The 18,378-nt window shown below is 37.0% G+C and overlaps 1 protein-coding gene across 1 annotated transcript; it reads right to left on the bottom strand.

Moving 5' to 3' along the window:
* Positions 1 to 7,618: 7,618 nt before the first annotated feature.
* On the bottom strand, positions 7,619 to 18,004 carry LOC114284599 (phospholipase D alpha 1-like). Its single transcript, XM_082909409.1, has 3 exons — positions 17,613 to 18,004; positions 8,593 to 10,462; positions 7,619 to 8,277 (listed from the first exon to the last, which is right to left on the bottom strand). Exons 1-3 carry the CDS (start codon positions 17,703 to 17,705, stop codon positions 7,841 to 7,843), a joined length of 2,400 nt encoding a protein of 799 aa, XP_082765535.1. The 5' UTR covers positions 17,706 to 18,004; the 3' UTR covers positions 7,619 to 7,840.
* Between the last annotated feature and the right edge of the window lie 374 nt (positions 18,005 to 18,378).

Below are 18,378 nucleotides of genomic sequence, written 5' to 3'. Positions count from 1 at the left end.
TTTTTATCAAGCACATGGAAGGCCAACTGAATACAAAACACATGAACAACACATGGAAGGCCAATTGAATTAAAAACAAAAAAATTAAAAATTTTAAAAAAACAAACACATAAAAGAAGAAATTATTTGAAAACCAACAATAAACAACAATGTGAGTTGTGCTGCCAAATAAACCTTAGAGTTGGAACACATGCTTGAGTCCCAGTGGCATAAGTTTGTCTGATAAACCATCATCAGGAGAAGCCCAGGCTCAGTTTCTCCTGTATTCCAGTCAGTCAATTTCCTATCAGCGCTGTAATTTTGATTTTGAACAAAATTCTTCATTTAGTTATCTAAAAAATAAAAAAGAACTACAAAATTAAAGAGCTAGGAAACAAAATTAATGTAACAGACGCAGAAAGGGGAGGGGAAAAGAAAAAATAAAGAATAATTGGTATCTGGAGTTTAGACATGTTGAATTTTAACCATTGATCAGAATTGTATCTCTAATACATTTTGATACATGTTTCAAAAACCCCTCCTACCTACTTAAGAAATTCCCTATTTCTCCCATTTGTTCATGCATTCTTCACATCCAAAATTATGTCTCAGATCATTGCATATCCAAAATAAATAAACAATTATATTTGAAAACACATTTAAACAATACATACATGATTGCTCCTAAATATTATTGAGCATCAAACCAACATATCAAATTGGGTAACTGCTAACAACAAACCTCATTTACATATAACTATACGATTCACGGAAAAAGTAATAGTTAAAGAGTGTTACATAGTTATGTGAAGAGATAATTCTTCAAACACCATATAAGCATAAACCAAAACCATTTATAATCCGCATTTCTGTGTATCTACACTTAATGTTACTAATCCCATCTGTATCAGTGGATTTCCAAAAATGGTGTAATCGTATACCTAACACTACTAAACAATAAATCATCCGAAAAACTCCTCTTCGCGAAGTAACCAAAATCAAAACAATCAATCTTACCTTGCTAGTTTGAAGGGAAGGTAAGTGTGTGCATGTTTGATTAGCAAGCCAAAAAAATTAGATACAGAGACACAATTAGTAGAATTACTATTAAAGGGTTTTGACACATATGTATACAACTAACAAATGATGAGTTTGGAATGTGTCCTATGCATTCACAAACACCGGAATGTAGCCCAAGCATTAATAGAGAGAGAAGACCAGCCGACCTAATTATAAATAAACTATTAAGTGGCAATAGTAACAGGACATGGAAATGAACTTAAAAAAACAGCAAAAACTGTTGAAAATGACTTCTTGACCTCCACCTTCTCTTCAATATTCTCTTTTAATTTATTAACCAAATTTCTTTGTTGCTGAACCAAAAAAAATATTGCAAATGAAAAAGAGAAAAAAGGTAAGTGTGTACCTAAAATTGCTGTAAACTGCAACCTATTTCTTTTGGCGTGAATAAACTGCAACCTATTTTGTCCAAACATTACATTTTTTTTTTCACAATTAACTGGCTTTGAAGTATGTACCTACAATAGTCACCACATTTAATCAGTTTGTAACATTGAGTGCATGTTTTGCCATGAAGAAATCTGCAATTGACTAATCATCCTCTAATTTACAGCAATTTTAATATAATAGAAAAGAATTAGTTTCAACCAAACTAATAAAATTGTTGAAAATGACTTCTTGACCTCCACCTTCTCTTGAATATTCTCTCTTAATTTATTAACCAAATTTCTTTGTTGCCGAACCCAAAAAAATAATCAAAAATATATATATACTTCAAAGCCAGTGTGTGCAGAATATATATATATTGCAAATGAAAGAGAGAAAAAAGGCAAGTGTGTGCAGAATACCTCAAACTCCTAGCCTAACAATCGATTAAGGATTTTTTTTAGGCAAAAGAGATTACCCAGAAGCACCACATAAATCAAACCCAGCAATATAAAATGAAAAGAAATCATTTACCCCAATCAATCAAATAGAGAGATATAAATCAAACCCAACAATATAAAATGAAAAGAAATCATTTACTTCAATCAATCAGATACAGAGATACAAACCAATTCACAGAAGATATTTTTGATTAACAAGCCAAAAAATTAGATGTATAGACACAAATAATATGCAAAAAACTGATAGCAATATAAAATGAAAAGAAATCATTTACCCCAATCAATCAGATAAAGAGATATAAATCAAACCCAACAATATAAAATGAAAATAAATCATTTACCCCAATCAATCAGATACAGAGATACAAACCAGTTCATAGAAGATGTTTGATTGGCAAGCCAAAAAGTTAGATGTATAGACACAAATAATATGCAAAAAACTGATTGCCTGACAAAATCAGTTTGTGTATAATCAAACCCATTTTAAACATAGTTAAACAATCAAACCCAGATAAACAAGTTATAAACCCAGATAAGGAAGATGAAAAATGCTAGGGAAACAGAGAGAGAATGGGAGCGAGCGAAAATGGAGGGTAGGAAAGAAGAACAGAGAGGGGGGGATAGCATAAATCTTACCTTGTGAGTCGAGACTGAAGAGGGAGGGTATAGAAGAAGAAGAAGAAGAGAGAGGGAGACGTGGATGAGAACAGAGAGGGCGAGAGAGAGAGACAGAGATAAAGATAGAATGGAGAGGAGACGTGGGTAGGTGGAAGCCTAAATGTTTGGACGAGAACTACATAGATCTGAGCCATTGATATATACTCAGGATTGATATAGACCATTGATTTAAAATGTATCTCTAATACATTTTATATATTTTCAAAAACCCTTCTGTCTTATTATATTGATTTTTTGATTTTTTGGCTAACAAAATAGAGAAAAAAAATTATGTATGCTTTACATAAATTTTTGATTTTTTATAAAAAGATGTGTAATAAAATTAAAATGACCATTCTATTCTTGTTGACTTTTTAACTTTTAATTTTTTGACTTTGGGTAGTTGAATTCAAATGACAAGATAATAATTTTGTCCTCTAAGCTTTCCTAACAAGCTTTTCTCAATCAAATAGTTTGAATTTTTTAATTTTTTAAATAATTTTTTGATTTTTTAACTTTTTGTAGATTGTACCAAACAAAACTTTGAAAATATAAAAAAAAACATCGTGTCCAAGTCCGGCTGAGCCTGTGGTCAGCTCGAAAAGTTCAATCCCTACTAGACGGGCCATAAATGTACATTACAATTTACAATCACAAGCCGTCGAATAACTCAATATATTAAACAAAAACAAAAAATATAATTTTGCAATTAATTTGAAACAAACAATTAACTTTGGTTCATTAAAACTTAATAAATAATATATATTCATTTATATAATATATAAGTTATATAAAATATATTAATAATCAGATCAAGCCAAGTTGAATTCAAAGATTGCTTTCAAACCCAACTCATGGGTTGGTTTAAGATGTGAGTTGACTTTTTAACTTTTTTAATTTGAGATTAAAAAGTTTTATTTGGATTAAGTTTTTTTGATTTTTTTGACTTTTGTGAGAGAAAAAAATAAAATGATTATGATTTAAATGTGACATTTTCGTCTTATTAAGCTAAAAAATTTATGTTATCTTTTTGTGACTATTTTAACCAAAAAAAAAATCTCATCTTGTAATATGCCAAACGAAAGCTTAAAAGTTCAACTCAACTCAATTGTATGAACTTAGATGTCAATTTCAAACCTTAAAACTTGCGAAGTAAAGAGTTTAAAAGTTCACCCAAAGTCGGTTGTATGAATTTAGATATTAATCTCAAATCTTAAAATATGCGAATTGGTGGAGTAGGTGAACCAATGGTCACTCTTAACATTATCCAGAGCAACAAAAATTAAAATGTTTGGTTTCAGCTTCTACAATTTATTTTTTAAAAAATTTTACGTTTTCTTTTTTGGTATTTTTTTGATTTTACTAATTTTTTTAATATTCTAAGCATTTGTTATTTTTATTTTTAGACACACCTAATATAAATACATTTAAAAGGTATAATATTTGTGAAAAAAATCTTTAAAAGTTTTCTAAATACCAAAAATTAAAAATTCAGTATTTTTTTTTGTATTTTTTTGTATTTATTAATTTTTAAAATATTTTTTTATAAATATTTTATTATTTAGATACATCTAAATCGGGTGTATTTAAAAAAATAAAAAATTGCTTAAAATTTTAAAAATATTCACTAAAAACAAAAAAAATAGGAAAAATAAAAAATTAAATTTTCTAAAAACTAAATTTAAAAAACTGAAACTAAACACACTAATCACATTTGAATTTTACATTGTACTACTCAAATCATCTACTAAACTGTGCAAAATATTAATGTTAATGTTGATGTTTAGATGGGCACATCAGGTAATGTTGCTAGAGCCATGTAAAGTCCAACATTAACATTCTGTTTGTTTTGACATAAACTGTATGTGTTAAAAATATTTTATTTATTTTTCGTTATTTGTTTAAAGAAAAAGCAAGTAAAATATTTTTGTATCATTTTTTTAAAGGGAACTTTTTTGATAAATCCACTTTCTAAGAGTTTTATTCCATCCAACCCATTTTCTTTTTTACTATTCCATTAGGTCCTATTTGAGATAAGAAGACCAAAATACCATTTTCATCTACTTATGTTCCATTTAGTTCACATTATCTTCTTACGTTTTAATAAGTCCTATGGGTGACATAATTATCAAAATACCGCTAATGTGAATGTTCACATCGTCAATGTGAATGCTCATATCGTTAATGTGTAGGGGCTCGGCCCATGTCGATCCTTGTGGGTGCCCGAAAAAATTCGAGTCGGGCCGAGGCGGACCCGACCCATTGACAATGTGAATATTCACATTGACATATTAACATTCACATTAATAGGAGTGTAAAATTGGCCCGCGTCCTATGGCGGCGCGAAACCCGCCCGCGGCCCATGGGCGGCCCGAGACGAGCCCGGTCCGGCCCGTTGACAATGTGAATATTCACATTGACATATTAACATTCACATTGATAAGAGTATAAAATTGGCCCGTGGCCCATGGGTGGCAAAAAGCCAGCCCGCGGCCCGAGGCGAACCCGGCCCGGGCTATTGACAATGTGAACATTCACATTGACATGTTAACATTCACATTGATAGGAGTGTAAAATTAGCCCGTGCCTCGTGGCTGCCCAAAACCCGCCCACGGCCCGTGGGCGGCCCGGGGCGGGCCCGGCCCAGCCTGTTGACAATGTGAATATTCACATTGACATATTAACATTCACATTGATAAGAGTATAAAATTGGCCAGCGGCCCAGGGCTGGGCCGGCCCGACCCGGCCCATTGACAATGTGAATATTCACATTGACATGTTAACATTCACATTGATAGGAGTGTAAAATTAACTCGTGCCTCGTGGTTGTCCGAAACCCGCCCACTGCTCGTGGGCGGCCGGGGCGAGTCTGGCAATTTTTTTTTAATTCTTTTTAATTTTTTTTACCAAAATTTTATTATTTTCCACAAAAAAAGACACTAGGCCTCGGCGCGGGCCGGGCCTCGGACCGAGCCTTGAATGGGCCTTAACCGGGCCGATGGGCCGGGCCGGGCTTCAAAGTGATGGCCCAAGCCCTAGCCTAGGGTCTCGGACTAGGCTCGAGCCTGGGCCCAAACGAGCCTTTCTCGGGCCAGGCCGGGTCGGCCCACGAGCCAAAAAATTAGGCCAGGCCCTAGCCCTGGCATAAGGGTATTCCGGCTTTTGATGGGTCGAGCCTCGGGTAGGGCCGGTGGGCTTGAGCCTAACCACGAGCTTAGGTTGGGCTTGGGCAGGTCTGGCCATTTTTTTTTAATTCTTTTTAATTTTTTCTACCAAAATTTTATTATTTTCCACAAAAAAATACATTGCGTCTCGGGCAGGCTGGGCCTCGGATCAAGCCTTGAATGGGCCTTAAGCGGGCCGATGGGCCGGGCCGGGCTTCAAAGTGATGACCTAGGCCCTAACCTAGGGTCTCGGACATGCTCGAGCCTGGACCCAAACGAGCCTGCCCCGGGCCATGGGCGGCTTCGGGCAGCCCACGGGCCGCGGGCCAATTCTACATTCCTATCAACGTGCATTTTAACATGTCAATGTGAATATTCACATTGTCAACGGGCCGGGTCGGGCCTACCCCAGGCAGTGGGCAAGCTTCGGGCAGCGGGCAAATTTTACACTCCTATCAATGTTAATGTTAACATGCCAATGTGAATATTCACATTATCACGAGCCAGGCCAAACCCACCTCGGGCTGCGGTCAGGCTTCGGGCCGCCCACGGGTTGCGGCTCAATTTTACACTCTTATCAATGTGAATGTTAACATGTCAATGTGAATATTTACATTGTCAACGGGCCGGGTCGAGCCCGCCTTAGGCCGTTGGCCAATTTTATACTCTTATCAATGTGAATGTTAACATGTCAATGTGAATATTCATATTGTCAACAGGCCGGGCCGCCCCGGGCCCGCCCCGGGCCGCCCACGGCCCGTGGGCAGGTTTCGGGCAGCCACGAGGCGCGAGCTAATTTTACACTCCTATCAATGTGAATGTTAACATGTCAATGTAAATATTCACATTGTTAACAGGCCGGGCCGGGCCCGCCCCGGGCCGCTCACTGGCTGTGGGCGAGTTTTGGGCAACCACGGGACGCGGACTAATTTTACACTCCTATCAATGTGAATGTTAACATGTCAATGTGAATATTCACATTGTCAACGGGCCGGGCATGTTCCGGGCCGTGGGCCAATTTTATACTTTTATCAATGTGAATGTTAACATGTCAATGTGAATATTCACATTGTTAACGGGCCGGACCGGGCACACCCCGGGCCGCCCATGGGCTGCGGGCGGGTTTCGCACCGCCACGGGACGCGGGCCAATTTTACACTCCTATTAATGTGAATGTTAACATGTCAGTCTAAATATACACATTGTCAACGGGCCGGGCTCGCCCCGGCTCGCAGGCGGGTTTCGGGCTGCCCACGGGCCAATTTTACATTCCTACCAATGTGAATTTTAAAATATGAATGTTCACATCATAAAATTGCTAACCGTTCAAAAAATATTTATAAGGGTATCAAAATTAAATATAAGGGCATAAGTGTCCAAGAAAATAGTGTAAATCAAGAAAAATGACTTTATGGAATAAAACTATACATACATGGGACTAAATGGGTTAAAAAATTCAATTATGGACTTCTTGGGTTAAAACACTTCTAAATGGGATTTATCAATAATTTTCCCTTTTTTAAAAATGACTTATCTTAAAAAGTTTCGTAAGTCAATTTTTATCTCACTCACTATATTTTTAAAACATTTAGCATTTTCAAATAAATATCTTACCTCACTAAAAAATCATAAATGACACTTTATTGGATCAAAATTTCTCTTTTTAGCAATAAAATATTTTTGTTTCAAATATCAACCAAACATCGAAAAGCAAAAACAAAATCATTATCATTTTTTCTATGTAAAATCAATTTGCAAGAAAAAATCAATAAAATCAATTTACGTCGAAACAAACGGAACTTAAATGTTTAATTTAATTTGATCAGTCTAATATTAAACTAATATCACTCTTAAAAAAAGTAAAAAAAACCAGGAATAGTAACAAAAATGGCAAATTGCATGTCTAGAAGATAGACCAAAACACATCTCATAAATTGCATATGCTGTTCAGCATCAAAATCACACAACACCATTAATAACCTTATATGAACAGATCTGCATAATATAGGCCTATGGCACACAACTTAGGATGACTACAACATATCTGCATAATATAGGCATATGGCACACAACTTAGGATGACTACAACAGCAAACTCAGTAGAACAAGTTAAAATTCAAGTATGAAATTTCACTATGTTGTAAGGATAGGAGGGAAGTAAGGAGATTTAGCACCCCGAATGCGAGCCTTGGTGTCAGGGAAGAACTCCCCAGTCCCTGGAAGATCAGTGACTTCACCTTCACTGCCAATTCCAATAGGGTAGCGAAGCAAATGGCCAGGAAGATCACGGTCAAAACTCTCATTCGCATAGAGATCCCAATACTTATCGGCCATCTGATTTAGCTTCCCAATACACTCAACACTTTGTGGATAGAGGAATGTGTCATCAAGCAAGCCAACGTGTTCATACCACAATGCCATTCGAAACCCATGAATTTGGCCCCGCGCTGGCTGCCTTGTTGCTAAGTGATATGGTTGGTATGCTCCCATGGCTACCTCGGAGTCCCTACCACCATCCATCGACCTCTGGTTGATGTTGGCAGATCCAATGATTATGTATTCATCATCAACTGCAATAGACATTGGTATTTCCCCCCCCCCCCCCCCCCCCAACAAGTTGACTTACATCAAACCAAATGAAATTATTCATAAGAAATGTCTAATTTTTACTCAATTTAATTTCCCTCAATTTCAAAAAACTATACCCAAGTTTGTTATTTTTACTGGTCAATTTATTAGATTGACTCCAAACAAAGTAGTAAACAAAAAGATTAAAATTATATCAGAAGAAACCCAAATTTTTTTTTTACATATTAGAATTATATCTTTTGAAGTATGAAAATTCCAAAACAAAATTAGGATTGCAAAGTAAAACAGTAACTCACCGATCATCATTTTGGCATGAACATAGATCATGAATCGCCTAGACTCCTGGGCTCTGGAATAATCTGAGTCAGGATCAGGCTTATTCGAAGGTTCATATTCACCGCTTCGCTTCACCTCGCGGTTGCCAAGGCAAAAAAATGTCAAATAGTTCCGAGGGTCCTCTTCAATGCCTTTGGCACGAAGAGCCTCAATAACATCTTTATACATCATCTCCATCGTCCTCCTCTGCCAATCCAATATTGCTTGAACCGCTCCACTCTCTGGCTTTCCCTCGGGCCACATTGGTACCACAATGTAGACAGTGAACCTCTCACCGGCCTCAATCTTGCTAACGATCTTTAAAGAAAGTTCTTTTGGGATTAGATGCATAGCACCGATATCATCAACCTTAATGTCATCAGAGTGCCACCCAAAAGAGCTTCCAAGAAAATACTGATTTTCTATGTAAATAAAGTTCTTGGCTCTTCGGATAGCGTGAATGTAACCATCTTGAATGCTTCTGTCAATTATGTTGTCTTTACCGCTAATTAGCCCAGATTTTACAGCCTCTTCGGGAGTGTCAGGAAACCCAAAAGCCGCTCCACCATCAATTGATCTAAACAATTGAACATTCCATGTTTCGTGGTCATCTGGGAACATAACCGGAGATGGAGGAATGATAAGATCTTCGAGCTCTCTCAAATTAACGAGTACATTTTTCTCGACTTGCTTTTTCCATCGCTGCTCAAAATTAAACAAAACGTCCCACGCAACGGGTCCTTCAAGTCTGGAGTGAATGTCATGCCAGGGCTCCCTTGGTCCGCCTTTTGTAATCGAAGAACCGCTTAAGTTTGGTTGGTGAAAATCATCATGATGCGCCGTGTCCAAAGTCCTAAAAAGCGAATGGAAAGGGGTATCGTATCTTCCATCACAAAGATCAATTCCACCAACAAAACTCACAATCCTCCGCTTCTTTGTTCCCCCACTAGGCATCTCACTGTCCACCACCACAATTTTCTGGTGATGAGTGAACATCGCTTTAACTTCTATATCTTGAACTATGCTTCCACCATCGTCAGGATTACGCGGGCACAAGACACAATGAACCTCGCTCTTTTCAAAATACTGTTCAGTATCTTCGTCATGGGTCTCCATATGTCCATCTTTAAAAAGACCCCCAGAAGTCCGGTCATCCCAAACAAGCACAAGTACCCGAACACCCTCGCTCGCCTTCTTTTTAAGCAATTCACCCAGCATCATGTCTCCTCCCGGCTTTTGCCTCCTCGAGTCCCTTACCAATGAAATTTTTGCATATACAGACCAACCCGTAATGTAAATCAAGTGTTTCGCATTAGTTATTGCATCAAAAACATCTTCCCAACATCTATGGGGCTCATAAAACTTTCCTCCAGCAAGGGGGATTTTCGGGACAAATTTATCAGGCAAGTGAGCGTCTTGGTACAAAGAAACCCGACATCCTTGTCTCTGTGGAAAGAATGTGTATGGAACTCCAGGGAACTTGGAACTTCTAACGCCACCCGCCCAATTAAGATCTCGCGTGACATCAAAATATTGTAGCTTTACGTGGAGCTTAGAACGTATAGGCTTTTTCTCTTCGTTCAAGATCTCAACCCATTCATCAATTTCTTCCTCGTCCAAAATTTTTTGAGTAGGTACATAAGCTCTTCCGATCAAAGTTGCCCCAATCGGATTATCATCTTTGACAGTAAATATTACATTTGAAACCATATGAGCGCAGTAAATGTGGAAAGCCTCGTACCACCTAGGGTTTTGAGGTTCATTTTGGATGACTCTGGTTCGGCCAACCCTAGCCTTTTCTAGATCAATAGTTGCATAGATTTTGGGAGTCCCTATGCCCAAACCAGTAATCTACAAGAATTCATTCACCAATCCGAAATGTAAACTAAGAAATAAAACATATCGAAATTAAGTTAATTAACTGCTAATTTTAACATTAAATTTTTTTTCCAACCACCAAGTAATGATCTCCAAATTTCAAGGAAGATTAAAATGAACACTTAACAAACATAAATTGGATATAATTTTCCAAATGCTAGTCCATAAATAGAATTTTTCAAGAAAACAGATTTTCTCGAAGGGTGATCAGAGAAGATTGCTTCTTTTTTTTTTCTTTTTTTTTTAAAATAATAAAAAAAAAGAAAAGAAAAGAAAAAGGGTTGCAAAGGATAGAGAATCAAGGTATGAAACAGGTAGGTTGAATGGAAAAATTATTTCTTCGTCCAGGAACACCATGTGGCCATGTCCCTCCCTGGCAAATCACAAATCACCATATCCCCTCTTGTAACTCAATTATACAACACAAAATCATGAGTCTCACTCTCTCCGTCAATCAAAATGTACCAGGCACACCATGTGGCCGTATCTCAAAACCACCAAATAACTTCTTGATTGAAAGAGGATTCAGGGTTTTCCTAATTAAGTGATAGAAAGTGAACTGTCAGGAAGCAAGCAGTAAAGAATTTGTCATCTCGCTATGGTGTAATTTTTAAATCTCGTGTTCGACTCTCATAGTTGCAAAACATGAATCTCACTTCTCTATGATTAATTAGTAAAGGTTTAGGGATGCTGCTGTTGGGATCTGGGATCCCGCCCAAGACCTTATAGAAATTATTCCATGCAGAAAAACACACCCACACTCAAGGAGACACAATATTTAACGTGGTTCGGCCTCAATGCCTACGTCCACGGGAGAGTAGCCGGTTATCACTATACCAATGAGGAGATTACAGAAAGATTACAATAGAGGAGGAGCTCACACTCTCCTCACTCACCCACTCACCTGTCTCCCTCGCTCACACCGAGAGAGACGGTCTCTCCGCCTCACATATCTCACTCTCTGACTTGCTCTGTTTTCTCACTCTCTCAATTAAACTCTCACCACAACCTCCATTTATACACTAACAGAGGGAGAGCTTGGCTGTCCATGCACATGGCCAGCTCTTTCTCCACATGTTGCATCTTCTTTCACATGGCCAACACATCTTTGTTGGCTTTGTAGGTTGGCAATGCACTCACATGTGAAGGGAATCATCCCTCACATGGGATGATATCCCACAAATCACCCCCTCAGCCCATGTGAGGTGATTCACAACAAAACCTGCTGCCAATCTTGTCACGCCCAAATTCAACACAGTTTGCATCTCCTCGCTGAGACGCTGCATCCCTTGAAAGCTAGAGATAATACACCAGAGATACAAGAGGAGGAGGGAATCCTACATCCTCAACTCAACTCACACCACTCTCTGATTTGGAGAGAGCCTCTGCTCCTATCTCCCACAGATCTCTTCCATGCTGCTGTCTCGGATGTCTATACCTGCTATGCTTGAACTTGCGCAACCAAGATATCCGACACCCCCTGATTGGATGTCCTGCACCCCCTGCTGGAATGCCCTTGACTGTCATGCATTACCTCGCAGGACTAGTCATTGGAGCAATAGAAAACTCGTTGTTTATCTCATCAACGTCCTCTGTCTTCTTTGCTCGGAGCTTTTCCTCTGAACTTTCAGCCTTTGCCCTCTGCACTTCTGAACAACCTCCTGGCGTTTCCACATACGCTTGTTGTCTGTGCCTTTGCAATCCCTGATTTGCTGTCCAGTAGATTGATGGTTGACAGTAGCTCCATCTGTCAAAGCATCGTCAGCTATGCAATTCCTTGCATAGTGCCCGTACCCATGGCTTCTGGTCTCCTTGCGTCGAGCTCGCCTGAGAGATCCGCATCAACTCTATCCTCCGCTGCCATGGAACTAAAGAAACCACCATAGAGAAATAAGACTTGCCACTCCTTGGCACGCACTCTTGCGTTTTACTTGTCTCAATTTCTCTGTCTGGAAGTTCCTGTGAACTGTCAACAACCCGCTGCTGCACACTCTTCTCGCGCCTCTGTACGACACTCTAGCGTACCCTTGCACTGTTGCACGTCTGCAATTGTACTTCTGCGCTTAGTATGCTCCTCTGCAACTATTGTTCTACATGTCCACATACCATTAGTACCTTCTCGTATACAGTAGCTCCAACAGCCACAGTATTTCCCTGAGCCTGTACTGGTTGCCAAATCATCTATCCGTCGATGAATGGTCTTCTCTTTTGATTGAACCAGATCCTCCAATCACCTCAACAACCAGGAAAGTTCCCAGGAAAGACTGGTGGGGTCACAACCGGTCCCACTTAAGAACCAGTCTCCTTAGACAGTGTCTTTTTTACAGAACTTTCCTAGACCTTTGAGATAATCATGTCTGCAATCCTCTGATCGCCCCTGACCAATCCTGATCTCCCTCGATCTGCCATTTGATCAAGCCTGATCTCCTCTGGTCTTCAATGATCTATCTCAATCTGTATCTGGTTGTCCAATCTGGTCAGAATCTGCCCATTCTCACCTCTTCAGTGAATCCGCAACATTTCATAATATCCGGCAACCTTCCTTTGAGTATTGAAGATGACAAACACCCATGTTTTGACAATCTTTCCAAACCGTTCAGAATTTCACTATTCTGTTCTCGCGGTTGCGTCCGGAGCGGTCCGTTTAGCTAGAAGCAACCTTCGCTGCATTTCCGGGGACCTCACTGAAAACTATCCCCGAAAACTGGGCCACACCACAATTTTCTGAAAATTCTGGGCCAAATTGCAATTTTCAGAAGTTCAAGGAATATTCCGTGTACCAACGAAATATTCCGTCCAATGTCCCTGACGCCGTCTGCCACTTTAATCTGCCTTCCTTTTACAGAAACTCCGTCTCCAAAATCTGACCGTACGGATGTGTCCGGAATACTCCAAATAGTCAGAAACCACTATTGGATCACCAAAAACGGACTCCAAATGGCTTCGATATAGCCAAAACATTTTGTACGCCTCAGATCTGCGGCTGTACCTTCGCCGCGAAACACAGGATTCTTCCTCCTGCCTCTGGTTGACTGGTCAACACCACTGCTGACGTGGCAGACACGTGGCACAACAGTGTTGACGTGGCGCTGACATGGCTGCCACGCGTCGATGACCTGGCTGCTGACGCTGTTGCTGACGGGGCTGCCACGTGGATGACACGTGGCGGCGATTCTGACACGTTGCTGCTGACGTGGCACGCGCGTGTCTGACACGCGCCTCCCCCACTCGTCTTCTTCCTTCCGCCGCGCGTGGGGCGCGTGCGTGAGACTGGGCCGACGCGCCGGCTGCTGTCACGGCGCGTGGGAGCGCGTGCAGAGACTGGGACTCACGCGCCAACTTCCAGGGGCGCGTGAGGGCGCGTCCGGCGTCCGTTGGGTGTCTGTTTTATGTTTCTGGACTCCTCTCGTCGAGCCCTTGCTCCTGGTATGCTCAAAACTGGATTTCGAGCAATTTGATTTCTGGGCAGTTTCAAACAACACGCTGTTTTTGTTCCGAAACGCCACCGACGAGGCTCTGATACCACTTGTTGGGATCTGGGATCCCGCCCAAGACCTTATAGAAATTATTCCATGCAGAAAAACACACCCACACTCAAGGAGACACAATATTTAACGTGGTTCGGCCTCAATGCCTACGTCCACGAGAGAGTAGCCGGTTATCACTATACCAATGAGGAGATTACAGAAAGATTACAATAGAGGAAGAGCTCACACTCTCCTCACTCACCCACTCACCTGTCTCCCTCGCTCACACCGAGAGAGACGGTCTCTCCGCCTCACATATCTCACTCTCTGACTTGCTCTGTTTTCTCACTCTCTCAATTAAACTCTCACCACAACCTCCATTTATACACTAACAGAGGGAGAGCTTGGCTGTCCATGCACATGGCCAGCTCTTTCTCCACATGTTGCATCTTCTTTCACATGGCCAACACATCTTTGTTGGCTTTGCAGGTTGGCAATGCACTCACATGTGAAGGGAATCATCCCTCACATGGGATGATATCCCACAGCTGCTGCCCCTGAACGGCAACCGGAGCTGCTGTGCCATCAAACGGCACAATTGACAATTTTTATTTTTTTGTTTTGTTTTATTTTTGACCAAAGATAGAGAATTATACATTCAGATAGAGAACAAAGCTAATATTTACTTATAGAGAATATTCAAAAAATATATATATATTTACTTATAATTCTAAATACCAAAAAGTGTTTCACAATTTACCAAATTACTAAGGTATTAATATTATTTAATTACTTGGTTTCAAATTTTCCAGATTTATTTTTAAAATTTACAAAATAAAATGTTTAAAATTTTATGATTGATAGTATAAACATTTGTGACTTTAGTTACGATGTAACTTGTGAATGTTAGTCAGCAAGCATGATTAAAAGGAAAATGTTTAGAACTTTTTTTAGAGATGACTCCCGTACCCCCAAAGTGATCTTGGCTCTCTATGTATGTGTAGGGCTTACTGATGTATGTGTAGGATCCATATCATGAGTGATTCAGATTTGTGGGGGTCTTCTGAAGGTGAGGGTCTCAATCATTGCTGTAATTAAAATAAGTGACATTTACACCCAAATTCTAATTTATGAACTTATTGTCCATTAGGTCATAATTAAGATTTTTTGGACCTTTAAGGCCCATTAAATTTTTAATAGTTGAAATTATCTTTCAAATAATGATTGTTCATCATTTATAATTACTTATTTAAGGAACATAATAATTTGACATTTATTTTGATTTTAAAACTTTAAAATATTAACTTTCAAATTGAAAAAAACTATAAGAAAAAATTATGTACAAAAAAAAAAAAAATTCTTTTTTTTTTTGTAAAAAATGAATTTTTTTTTGGGGCAAAACTGAAATTTTGTGTCTATAAAGGAGCATGATGATGGAATATTGAGTGCAAAATTGAAAAAAAAAAATAAAAAATTAAAAAAACTGATAAAGTTTTTAGTTTTAAAACTGAAAAAAAAAACTGTTAATATTCTCGATTTTATTGAATGGCAAAAGCGTTTAATCTCATGCTCTGTTTTTTTTCATTAGTTAATGAAACAATTATCTGGAACATTACTATGCAAAATTGATAATGTTCTTAGTTTTAAAAATTTTTAAAAAAAACTACAAATATTTTTCGTTTTACTAAATAGGACTAATTGGTTCAAAAAATCTTAAATAGGACGTAAGCTACCATAACATTTCTAAATAAAACTTTTAGATAATTAACTCTTAAAATAATACATGAGCGGAATATTATACCCATAATTCATCATTTTTGACCAATAAGGTATGTGCATATCATAATAATTTATAAAATATTGTTACAAGTAAATACACTATATTTTAATTTCACACATGCACAATATATAGAATTTTGAACATTTAAGGCATGTTTAATTATAAGGATTATAGCATAGGATTGGGATTGTTAGTCTTATGAACTCACAATCTCATATTTGATTACAAATTTTATTAATCAAATTACATCTACGGCAGATATTCAATCTGACAAAATTGACAAATTTTTAATACTGCGAGGGATTGAGGATCATGATTTCAAGTATGAAAGAAAAATAATAAATACATGATAAATGGTTCTCTCACTAATTTGTAGAATTATTAATCCTACACCAATTTATGGAATTATTAATCCTTTCACTAAGGTAAAATAGAATGAAGTTGAATTACTATTCTTTTACAATAATTTTATTTGTAATATATTTATAATTATTTTTTTATAATGAATCGAGAATGAATAATGCATAATTTTATCACAAAATTTTGTATCGACTACAAAATACATAATCTCGTCATAAATTAACGTAACAAAAAATTGCAATATCAACCATAAAATTTTAAATATTTTATTATGCTAATTTTAAAAATAAATATAAAAGATTTGAAATCAAGTAATTAAATAATATTAATACCTTAATTAGTGGATAAATTATGAAACACTTTTTGGTATTGAAAATTATATAAATACTCTATATACATATTTTAAATTCTCTACATGTAATGCACATATCTAAACAAGTTGTATGTAATTAACAAAGTGATGTCTTCTGTGACTACGTTTAAGTTAAAAAAAAAAAAAAGGGTCAAAATTGTATCGTTGGAAGGCACCGCAGTTCCTGCTGCCCTTTAGGCAGCAGTATCCCCAAACCCAATTATAATGCAATTTTTGATTGACCAATAAATTTTGAACATGAATAGGCCTAAGATTATAAGGATGAAAATACATAAATATATACACGTAAGCACTCGATCATTGTTTAAAAATTATGTAAACCAATCACCAACCTAAAAAATGGGTAAAGTGTTAATAGGTCTAATAGTTAGATTTAATTTCTATCTAGTCTATTGAAAATAAATCTTATCACAATCGCCGTTAAAGATAATTTTTTGTGACTATTTTTTACATATCTTTAAAAATTGACAATTGGTAACTTTTTTATTACTATTTTTATAAATTGTTACTCAAATTTACAATTAGTACCTTTTTTATGACGAATTTTTTAAACTGTCGCTGAAAGTTGAAAATTAGTGACTTTTTTTTTTACTGTTTTTTTAAACTGTCACTAAAATAAATTAGTGAAATATTTTGTGACAAAATTTTTAAACTGATGCTGAAAATTAACTATTAGTGATATTTTTTAATAGTGTATGATGAAAAATCTTATTAATTATCACAGGATCTATTGAACAAGAAGAATGCTAAGGACTCAATGTTTTATCCAATATTCTACCAAATATGTCACATAGGTGTGAGACCCACACCATACAAGTTTTATGTGGATCCTACACTTATATATAAGATATTTGATAAAATATTTAAAATCTCTAACCTTCCTCCTTCAACAATACCCACACGTAAGTCCCTAATAAAATATTGCACAACTTTAAAGGATCTAGATTTGCAAAACACACAATTATGTGAACCAATTAATAATTTGCTTTATAAAATATTGCACAACTCAACTTTAAAAGGATATGGATTCGCAAAACACACAATTTTGTGAAATAATTAATAACTTCATTTATAAAATAAACAGTTAAAGGGAAACTAAAGTAATGAAATCATTAGTATAATAAATTTCTAATGAAATTTTACCTTTTTGAGTATGTCCATAGGTCCACCAGTATGCAACCTATCGACCTCATAGATAGTAACATGAAGAGTTCCATGAAGCAGAATCTGAGCCATCTTTCACAACAACTCTCACTCACTTGTGAGTTACTTCTCTCTGAGTATAATCAATCACACCCACCAAAATAAATCAGAAAACAAGGAAAATCAAAACATTTGAACCCAAATAGTTTCCAAAAAACAGACACATGAGGAGCAAAATTGGATCCGATTATATAGAGTGAATGTGTGTGTGATACATGCTGTGAAGGGATAATTGAGAGAGTGTACGGTGAAAGAAATTAAAGTTAGGAGAAGTGGAAGTGGAAGTGGAAGTGGAAGTGGAAGGGGAAGGGATGATATAGACTTTGTTTGGCATGTCATGTTTGTGCTAAAATAGTCATATAAAGATAAAATAAATTTTTTAATTTAATAAAATAAAATATTATATTTAAATTATAATTATTTAATTATTTCTCTTATAAAAGTTAAAAAAGTAAAAAAAATCTATCCCAAACGAAATTTTTTATTTCCATGTTAAAATAGTCAAAAAATTAAAAAGTTAAAAGTCAATCTATATCTCAAACGAAAGCTAGTATACGGTGAAAGAAATTAAAGTTAAGAGAGAGAGGCCCGTTTGTTTGCGATTACAGAAAGAGATTGAGATTGATAGTAAAGTGTGACCCATTATCTTTGTGTTTATTTTGGAAGATAGAGAAGGGATTCGTAATACCTTTCATATTATCAATCC

Source organism: Camellia sinensis, chromosome 15 (genome assembly GCF_055761805.1).
Source record: "Camellia sinensis isolate YWXY chromosome 15, ASM5576180v1, whole genome shotgun sequence".
NCBI lineage: Eukaryota > Viridiplantae > Streptophyta > Magnoliopsida > Ericales > Theaceae > Camellia > Camellia sinensis.
This window is presented reverse-complemented; position numbering and strand designations above follow the sequence as displayed.

What these genes read in the sequence shown, in the direction of transcription:
- LOC114284599 (XM_082909409.1), bottom strand. Translation starts at nt 17,705, where the DNA reads ATGGCTCAGATTCTGCTTCATGGAACTCTTCATGTTACTATCTATGAG. An exon ending in CTATGGACATACTCAAAAAG is followed by an intron (nt 10,463 to 17,612) that starts GTAAAATTTCAT and finishes GAATTCTTGTAG; the next exon opens with ATTACTGGTTTGGGCATAGG. An exon ending in TCATGCCAAAATGATGATCG is followed by an intron (nt 8,278 to 8,592) that starts GTGAGTTACTGT and finishes TGTCTATTGCAG; the next exon opens with TTGATGATGAATACATAATC.